Source organism: Thalia democratica, chromosome 3 (assembly GCF_965202585.1).
Source record: "Thalia democratica chromosome 3, ktThaDemo2.hap1.1, whole genome shotgun sequence".
NCBI classification, from domain to species: Eukaryota; Metazoa; Chordata; class Thaliacea; order Salpida; family Salpidae; genus Thalia; species Thalia democratica.
Window position 1 is genome coordinate 4,182,573 of NC_139167.1, and position 11,254 is coordinate 4,193,826.

Below are 11,254 nucleotides of genomic sequence, written 5' to 3' on the forward strand. Positions count from 1 at the left end.
GAAATATTAATTTTTATGGTCCTTAAAGTTTCTTATTATGGTTTTTCTAAAAGTTTTTCTTTTAACACTTGGTGTCCGGACAAGACGTTTAAAAGGTATCCGCGGTGTGCGAATCGATAGCTGACCTTAAAGTGCCTTAAATGTAAGACCTTTAATGGTCCTAGGACATACACATACAAGTATATAAATATATTAATCTAGATAGTTGATAAATTTATAAACAATAAGAATTAAAATTTTGTTTGTTTACTAACTCGTTATCTCTGAAACAAAACGGTCAATGTTCCATATTGTTGAAATCAGTTTATTTTTTATGAATACGCAAATGAACGTTCTTATTATATTATTATTATATTATATATTATTACATTAGTTTATAAACCTTCTTCCATAAACATCACATCGAATATGTCTATCGTCTGTGAGAAGGAGATTTTGAGAATAAGAAAAAAATGACTTGTATTAATTAATAAAACCTAAGATCCTTTTTATATTTATTGTTTAACTTATTTTACTTTTTGAGATATAATCTCTTAAATATTTTTTCGAATATAAATTGTCCGAATTGTCATGTAACTATTTATTAAGAACTTAAACCAATTGTTGAATTTTATTATCACAATAAACATCAAGATAAAAAGTGTACCAAACTTATTAAATAAATATATTTAAATACTAAACACTTTTAGAATTTAGATGACGATATTTAAATAGAAAAATTTATTTAGTCAGATGTATGAATATAAATATAATTCTAATACTTCCATTTAGTTTTTAACTGATATTATGACAAAATTACTAATATATAAATAAAAAATTATATATAACTAATGATACTTTACAATTTATGTCATAGGTTTATCTTCAAATTAATAACTCAGTGAGTTTTGAAATTACAAGTTTAGTTGATGAGTTTTCAAATGTCTGTTCCTACTTAAACTTTGTGTAAATCTTCTACCACAAACATCACAACTAAATGGTCTATCTATATTATGAATTCTTATGTGAGTGTTTAGGTGAGATTTCCGTGAGAATTTCTTCTTACAAACTTCACATTCATGAGGCTTTTCTTTAGTGTGAGTTAACATGTGTTGTTTTTATACAAATTTTCGAGCAAATTTCTTCCAACAAACTTCATCACTATAATACTTCTACCACTATGTGTCAATAAGTGTGTTGTCAAGCTACTTTTTTGAGTAAAACTTTTATTACACTGTTCAAATTTGATAGGCTTATTATCAGTATGAACTATTGCATGCTGTTTCAAAGTACTTCTGAGTGAAAAACATCTTTTACAAACATCACATTGATAAATATTAAAACCAGAATTAGTAAGTTGATGTCTTGTCAGATGACCTTTTTGAGCAAACTCTTGTCGCAATTGTTACAACTATAAGGTTTTTCTCCTGAGTGAATTCTTTTGTAAGTAACTAATGCAGACTTATATTTATATTCTTTTTCACAAGTTTCACAAACATACTGCATTCCATCTTTAAATTTATTGAGCTAGTTTGATCAGTATTCATTCTTTATATCTCAAAAACTATAAAAATTGACACTTAATGTATTAAATTTATAATAAGTTTTTTATTATCATGTATTACAATTGTTTATAAAAGAACAAAAAATCTTCCAAATTTTTGGTCCTAGAACCTGGTGCACGAAAAAAACCTTTCGGTTATCGAGTCGCACACCACGGATACCTTTTAACGTCTTGTCTAGTACCATATAATTAAAGTAAGTTTAAATAAACTATTTTGACATCTTATCTAGCTTTAAATCAGCTAATTAATTAAATACACTGTTCTTACTAATAAATAAAAACTATATACTAAACAATTTTTATACGCATTTATATCAGATAAATATTTATTGGTTTATTTTTTTTATCTGATGTGTACTTAGTTAGAAAGGCTATCTTTGTTTACTTACAAAGTACATTAGACATTTATTGTTTATGAATTTTAAATATTATTCTTTTTGGCATGGTTAAACACAAATCAAAGTTGAACGGCCGTAAAAAGGTTTAAATTTTAAAAATAGTTATTAGTAAACAACTGAAAAGTTTATCATTATGTTTATTTTTAATTAAAAATAAAAAAATTGATTAAAACTTAGAAAAAAATATAATATAAAAAACTTATGTTTAATTATAGTAAAAAAAAATATGCGTTAAAGTACAACAAATTAAAATGCTGATAAATATTAAAAGTAATCTAAATAAAATCTAATGATCTTAGATAAAAATCTAATGTTACAAACATATCAACTGAAAAACGTCCAAAGAAAAAATTTTAATTAAAGAGAAAGAAAATTACCTAAAGCACTTGTAGGTGTCATTCTACCAATAAACTAATGCTCCGTTAACAACTAAACAAAAAAATATTACTAATAAAGCAAATTGTTTTTTTAGTTTTGACTTAAATTAGTTATAAATAAAATCACCTAACGTTATATAAGTGAATTTTAAGTTTTTAGTTTTTGAAATAATAGGTAGAACTTTTTAAGAACAAACAATATTTAGGTTAGCGGTAACGTAAAGTTTGCTGACCAAGTTACAGGAATTCTTCGCAACGTAATTACTGGCATGAAAATAATTTTTTTAAATAAACAAAAATATTTATTTTATAATGATTTTATACTTGGTTTTCTGTAAAACATAGAAACATAGTGCCTATTAGTTAGTTTTTTTACACTGTTTTTGAAGTTTAAATTATATTATACAGTTTCTAATTTTAATATAGCTGGCTTAAATAAATATTTAAAATGTAAGGACTGCAAACGAACAAAAAATAAATTGGATTACTACAAAAAATTATTTAAGTTTTTAAGGTATTACTTTGCTTTAATTCTCAGTGTTACAGTTTCAATCTTTTTCTATTTAGTTGATCAGTAACTTACCAAATATTTCAGATTAGATAGATAGATTTTTGATGGTATAAGAAATAACAAAAAAAAAACCTGTTTAACAAGTACATTAATTAATATCTGAAAAATTAAAAAGATGGCTTTTTTTAAAAACGCTTTTTTTTCTGTAAGTTATATATATAATGTTTTATTCTGATGTTCAAAAAAAGTTAGTTTACCTTTTAGCGAAGATCTTATAGAACAAAAATATCAACTGATAAAGATAAGGAATATGAGTTAAATTAAAATTAGATATTTTATTATTTTACTAAAAATGTAATTTAAAACAAAGTTCACATTGTTTTTTACCCTTTCACATAACTTTTTTTTTATAAATTTGAATGTCATATTTTATATGTCGCTGTTTGTGTACTACTAATTAAGCTCATAACATAGTATACTCAATCAATGATAACACGACAGTTTAGATAAGAAATAATATTCTAACTTATAATGAAAATTTTCAAAAAGCAAAAACATTTCCTTAGATAAAACATTAAACTGTAATTAGTATATATTTTTCAATTAAATTATACAGTAAATACGGCGTATGGCTGTATAAACGCTAATTGTAATAAGTTATCGAACTTTAGTTGTTTTGATCGTTTTTACGCAAACATTAAAATTTGAGTATGTAGATAAATATATATAAATATATTAAAAAAATAAAGTACAAACATATTACTCGAAAAAAACCAAACTTTTAATTGAAAAATACTACAACTTTAAAATTTTATAACAATAAAACCAAAAAACGAATATTTAGGATAAAGATTTTTTTTAAACTAGTTAAAGGGTGGTAATTTTTACTAAAACTTGAAGGAAAAACAATAAAGTTTGTGCTCTAAAAATTTTTGAATTTTAATTAGATTAAATTAATCTATTTTATAAGTTTCAATTTAAAAATTAAACACTCAGTCAGTTTCCTGCAGAAGTTTGATGTATTTCTATACTTATAAATATATATATATTTAAAATAAGTTGGTACAGAGCCCACTTAAAAAAACGATTTTTTATACTAGTACATTATGTTTCATAAAGCTTAACGCTTTAGTCATCAGCTAGTTCAATTTTTTTAGTTTAAGTTATTGTTTTGTTTTTAGTTGTTTGGTTAGTTAGATGGAAAGATAAATTTTTGTACCGAATTTTTGTAATGCACAACAATACGTCATACTGTTTTTTTGTTTTTTTTATAATTTTTGCATCTCAGTTTAGTAGAGTGCTTATAATTTTAACATGAACTAGCTGATGATTGAGTCTTTTAGCTTTATGAAACATATGTACTGATATTTCAAATTCGTATTTTTCGAACAAAATATTAGATATATATATATAATTTATTGGAAAAATACGATTTTTTATTCAAATAACACTTAATTTCCAACTAAAGAAGGTTTATTAACTAAAGCCATCTTAAATCAAAGAATGTACCATAACTCAAAAATAATGTCTAAAAATAATTAACAAAAATTTGACATGATTAGCTTTCAGCTATCTATAAGAATAATTTCAAAATTTTCACAAAAAAAACTACAATTTATATAAATAGTGTTTATGAAATTTTCATTAATATGAATCAATATTTTATATTTAGTTAGAACACTTAGTTAGTCCTCTAAAACTTAATAAATAAAACCTTTAAATATTCAATATTAAATAAAAAATCGTTTTTGTATATATAATTTTATTATTTGTTTATAAACATATTTATTATTTTTGTGTGTACTTTTACAGTGCTTGCTGTTTTGAGAAATATTTGAAAACAAATAGTTTAATATTTAATCAATTCAAGTTTTTTTATTTAAAAATCTTCAAGCGATGAAACACAACAGAAATTATTAATAGTTTAAGTTTAGTCTTGGTTATCACATAAGTTTAAGTTAAGGTAATAATATTGGACAATACATGTTGTTATTAATGGTTGAGCTAAATTTGGTTATACCTACTAATTTATGATACAAAACCCTAAAAATCATAACATTTTTATAAAACTAAAATTTTTTTTAAGTGCTATTATATTAATTAAATTATAATATGTTCAAATTCAATTCATATGCATCACTAGTTCATACATGTGTTTGTTCGTAAACCTCTAAAACAAGTCTAAATCAAAAATTATCAATTCAATAAATAGTTTTTAATTTTGATGAATACGCAAATGTCTATTTCTACTTGATCTGTCTGAAAATCTTCTCCCACAAAGATCACATCCAAATGGTCTATCTCCAGTATGAATTCTGATGTGGGTATTTAAATGTGATTTCAATGAAAACTTCTTTTTGCAATATTCACATTTATGATGCTTTTCTTTAGTATGAGTAAAAATGTGTTGTTTCAGATTACTGTTATGAATAAATTCTTTTCCACAAACTTCACATTTAAAACCTCTCTTACCACTATGTATCAACATATGTTTTGTCAAGTTATGTTTTAGGGCAAAACATTTATCACATTGTCCACATTTAAATGGCTTATTGTCAGTATGAAGTATTGTATGTTGTTTTAAATGGCTTCGTTGTGAAAAACATGTTTTACAAATATCACATTGATAGATCTTCAAACCAGAATGAGTAAGTTGATGTCTATTCAAATCACCCTTTTGTGCAAAACTCTTTTCACATTCACTACAATTATAAGGTTTTTCTCCTGAGTGAAATCTTTTGTGAAGAATCAGTAATGACTTAAACTTAAATATTTTCCCACAAGTTTCACAAACATGCTGCTTACTATCATTAAAACACTTCGAACTAGTTTGACGAGTATTCATACTTAAAAAAACCTAGAGGTAAAATAAAAATAAAATTAAATTACACAATAAATTAATATAAACTTATTTTATATTAAGTAAATGAGCTCTTGAATAGTCCTCTTTTTATATTTTTTTTTTACTTTTTTTATAAGGACACATAACTTTTATTTGTACATTATATAATAAACTAACAATAAGCAAAATAGAAAAACATTCTACATCTAACCTTAAAAACAAAGCTTAAGTTAACTTTTTTTCTAAATATTTAAAAAAATAATCTGTTAGTATAGCAAGATTTGGCATATATAGCAATAAAACAATTAACTTCAAACAGATAGATCTATTTATTGTTTTAATTAAAATATTTGAAATGTGCTGTACAAAACGTACTTTTAATTTTAATGTTGTAGTACATGAGACTTAATAGTTATTTACAATATTTAAGATAATTTAAAAATAAAGAGTTTATCGCGTTTATACTAAACCAACTCATTTTTATTAGCAAATGAAGGTAAAATAACCTTGGTGAAAATATTTTAATGCATTTGTTTATCTGTTTCTTATATTACATACTTATCAAAAATAACATTGGGTTATGAAAAGACAGAGAAAACAAATTACATAGCGCAATTGAATTAACAAATTTTTATCTAATCTACGACTTCTGTTTTTTCATTCATAAATATTTCATTAACCACTTAAAATCAAAAATAATTAGTAATTTTTTATACGTGAATTTTTAAATGTATTTATATAATTTATTTATTATTTCATTGTAAACTGGGTAGGTGTCACTTTTGCACGAGTGTCACTTTTAAAAAACAGGGTCACTTTTGCGCGAGTATCACTTCAGCTTGAGGGGTTACTATTGTACGAGCATTACTTTAGCATTTTTGTTTTCTCAAATAAAAATTTTGATAAATTTAATATTTTTTGTCAACTTAAATAATGTTCACTTTCAAACGCAAATTTTTTTAAAAGAAGAGAATTTGGTAGTTTTTTTATGAAATTTTAATGTCAAGTTTTTATTTGAAAATTTACGTAGAACAAAATAATAACGTACCAAAATTCATAATTTGATATTTTTAATCTTAATTAAAATAAATTAGACGAAAGCAGTTTTCTTTAATTTAAAGTTACACCAACTTTAAATTCATCAAAAAAAAAAAAACTTAACTTCGTTTTCTTTTAAACAGAAATATAAACTTAATTTAGTAGGGCTTTAAAACACGAATCTTAAGACTTACTTTTACTTATGTTCTGTTGATGTTAACATTAGCATTATATAGTTGATAAACAAAAATTTGGAATTATTTTACTTTTAAACAGTTGTTAAATTGAATTTAAATTAATTTAATGAAAATTAGTTAATTATGTTTTAATAACTTACTTAATTTATGAAGTGTAAAGGGATTTAAAATTTTACTTGATGTTAATTTTTTATTTATACTGAAAGCTTTTATTTTATCTAGCATGAGAATAAAAAGAGCAATAAAATAGCACTTTTTTCATAATTTAAACGTTGATCATTTCATAGGCCTATATTCCATTAACAATTTAGTTTTTCCCTAATTGAACGTTCTGTTTTCAATTATTAGATTGCTAACGCTCTTGGTTGGTATTAACTAATGCAGACTTTCTTCCACAAGTACCACAAAAGTAGTACTTTCCAACATTTAAATTTTTTTGAGCAATTTTGATCAGTAATTAACATTTATACTTCGGAATAAATAAACTGTAACCTACAAGATTATTAAAAAAAAACTTAAAAAACACATAAAAACTTAGAACATAAGTATTTTAAATTTAAGTTATTGCAGTACTTTTCAATTTTACTCTATTAGTATACTTTGTTTGATAATTTACTTCTAGATTTCAAATAACTAATCGCACATTTGTATTCTTTCAAAAATAAATAAGTTTTTTAATATAAATAAGTTTTTAAATAATTAAAAAATTCAAAATTAGTTTAAAGTAATACATCAATTCAAAATTAATATGTATATGTATCAAAATTGAACTTTTTGAACCAATTTAAGATGAATAAAAGAAGCACAAGTGTTTTTTTCCTTGATTTATTTTTATTTTACTCTAAACAAACAACCTATTAAATCACATGTAACTATATAAGTATATACTTAATAACGAAATTTAATTAATAATTAAGTTTATATGTTTGAACTTTAAACATTTGATAATATTGGAAAATTAAATCTCGATATTTATACTAAAAAAGGTTAAGCTTTTTTTTAACAATTTGCATTAAATCAATCATTTCTGTAAACATTCAGTGTTCAATTAATTGCTACTTAAAATTCTATTTAAAGGAAAAAAAAACTAACTTATCTATTTTCCTTATTTTAACACAATTTGTATATTGATTTCAGTTAATAAAATTTTTGTTAATATTAATTTTTTTATATTTTGTTTAAAAAATAAATCTTTTTATACTGCTTCAAAACATGAATTTTAGCTAATCATTTTGCTATATGATTACAGATTATTTGATAAACGTAAGTATTTATTAATTTTACATTCATCTAATAATTTTACATAGTTTTTACACTTTAAATAAAGGATGGTTTAATTGCAAAGGTCTTGAACTCAGAAAACAGCTTATTTATGTTTTTAAGGGGTGCACGTCATTGTTATAAAGGTTTTATAGGTTTATTACTCAAAAACATGTTAATAAAAAAAAAATAACTCATATCGGTTTAACTAAAACATACAAACACTTACATGTAACTATTGTCATAAAACCGTTCAGTGTTGATCGATATCTCATTGTTTGGAATAATACTTTGTAAGGCAACAATGAAAAATAGAGTATCTAACTACTAAGTAACTAAAACTTTGTTTAAGTTCGAAACATAAAAATTGTAACAAATATTTAAAATTATTATTTTTAGTTACATTACTACTGCAAGCACATTCCATCAAAAAAGTTTTTAATATGTAGCGTTTAAAATAAGCAGAATTTTACTGTAAAAACAACAATAACTAACTAAGTATTTTTGATAATTTTTTAAATCTTTTGATAAATTATCAACTAAACTTATTTGTAAAGTCAAGGTTCAGATTAAATTTAACGTAACTGAAATATTATTTATTTTAAGTAATTTTTTTGTTTTTATATTTTTTACTTTTAAATACTTATAAAAAGTAAACCATGTAAAACACTAAACGTTATACTATACATTTAGTCATGAAAAAAAATTTATAGAGTAACGTATAGCTAGTCTAAAATATTTGATAAGTTGAAAACTAATTTAAGTTTTTATTCTGCTGATATTATAAATCAAGTGCATTTTTTTGTGTAAAAATTGACGCTATGTTTCAATTTAGAAATAATAAGAGTCAACATGCTAAGCTTATTTTTGATGAGTACGCAAATGTGAGTTTCTAATAGAACTTGTTGTAAATCTTCTTCCACACAAATCACATCCAAAAGGTCTATCTCCAGTATGGATTCTGATGTGAGCATTTAAACCTGATTTATGCGAAAATTTCTTTTGACAATTTTTACATTCATGAGGCTTTTCTCTAGTGTGAGTCAACATGTGTCGTTTTAAATTACCCTTTAGGGTAAACTTCTTTTCACAAAGTCCACATTGAAAATCTTTCTTTCATCTATGTATTAACATGTGTCTGCTCAAACTAGATTTTCGAGTAAAACATTTTTTACACTGTTCACATTCAAATGGCTTATCATCAGTATGAACTACTGTATGTCTTTTTTAATCGCCTCTTCGTGAAAAACATATTTTGCATATATCACACTGGTAAATCTTTAAACTAGAATGAGTAAGTTGGTGTTGTGTCAAATGACTTTTTTGTGCAAATTTTTTATCACAAACTTTACATTTGAAAGGTTTCTCACCAGAATGAATTCTTTGATGGCATTCCGGAATATATTTTCTCCTTAAACTTTTTCCACAAGTTTCACAAATATATTGCCTATCATTATTTAAAAGCTTCAAACTCGCATCAGCAAAATTCATGATTTGAGTTTCACGAAAGATAAATTTAACTAGCAAAGTACTTATGACTAAAAAAATTAATGTATTTTTATATAATATATGTAACTTTGTTCATTATTAGTACAACTAAATAGAGTGACATATAAAAATTAATTTTTCTTAACAGTTTATTGTACTTGCTCCTTTTTAATTGAGCTTTTTATTGTTGAATCAAAGTCAATACTACTAACAATTTATAAGTTTATATTAGAATTTTAGCAAATATTTAATGGGAAAAATACATGAAACAAATTTAGGATAACTATGTTGTTACATACATGTGAAAAAACTAAATGTTTTTAACTTTATTGTGAAGCTTTTTATTTTATCAATTTGTATAATCTAGAAATAAAAAATATAAATAGTTTTCATTAGTACTATGTTATTAGTACAATAACATGAATAACATAAGTTACGGTTTATCAAAATATTTTATTAATTAATATTACGTCGATAAAATAAATATGATGTTAAAATAATGATGTTTTAAATACTTACAATTGTTTATTCATTTTACTGAACTAATAAATTTTAAAATCTAAACTGTTATAGTTATTATATATATTTGAGATGACTATTCGTTATAAGTTATTACTATTACATCAATTTTTAAATTTTGAGTTTTTGTTCTATTATTAATGAAAATGTTGTTTAACGTAATATTAATCAATGACGCAATTAATTGTTTGATTTAGATATGTTAAGACTTAAAAATAAGCCATAGTGGTACAATTTAATACCTTGTTTAGTTTATACATATGTAAAGCTCGTTGAAACATTAATAAACTTAAATGAAAAATTTTGCTTTGCATTCAATTTCTCCACATAACAATTAGAAAAAAAACTGTATTTTTCTAAATTTGACCTACAATATAAAATCTTAAAAATTACAACTAATTACATTAAATTAATTTTTTAACTATTTACAAAGTACAATTACTGCTTTAATTAGTTACAACATTATCTTGATATAAAATAATTTTTATTATTAGCATAGCTATACTTATTTAGTAGAATAAAACAAATAGTAGGAATTTACTTTATTAGACATTTAACATTTTTAAATAAACAAATAAACTTTCAGTGATATTAAGTAAACTATTTCTTTTCAAACATCTCATAAAGCTTTCGTATTTTGGTTTATATTTTAAAGGCTATTAAATTAATGCAGATCGTTAAAATAGATTAGAATTTAACACTTAAAAATAATTTAATACTATATTTTGTCGGTGTACAAATGAAAAACTTTAAAGTTATACGGTAATAAAACTCAACTCATCATTATCGAAATTTAAATACTTTAAATATTAAAATTGTGTTCTAAGCTCAATATAGATGTAACAACATATTACCAGCAAAAATTATTTTTTTTTTTAACTTGTCACGTGGCAAAGTTTTAATTTTACGAATGATAAATAATAATGGTATCCTAAGTACTAAAATACTTTTAACTACAAACTTGCTATATATCTTTTCATTAATTTCGTTTACTCCTACAAATACTTGTTAAACTTAAACTGATAAAAATAGACTGTGTTGCTATATAGTTCAATTGTTGTTTTTCAACTTTTCAATTTAT

General features: G+C 23.0%; 1 protein-coding gene across 1 annotated transcript; it reads right to left on the bottom strand.

Annotated features, from left to right (window-relative positions):
• Positions 1 to 5,044: 5,044 nt before the first annotated feature.
• LOC145831659 (uncharacterized) lies at positions 5,045 to 9,657 on the bottom strand. Its single transcript, XM_082938971.1, has 3 exons — positions 9,514 to 9,657; positions 9,045 to 9,234; positions 5,045 to 5,553 (listed from the first exon to the last, which is right to left on the bottom strand). Exons 1-3 carry the CDS (start codon positions 9,655 to 9,657, stop codon positions 5,045 to 5,047), a joined length of 843 nt encoding a protein of 280 aa, XP_082795097.1.
• Positions 9,658 to 11,254: the final 1,597 nt, after the last annotated feature.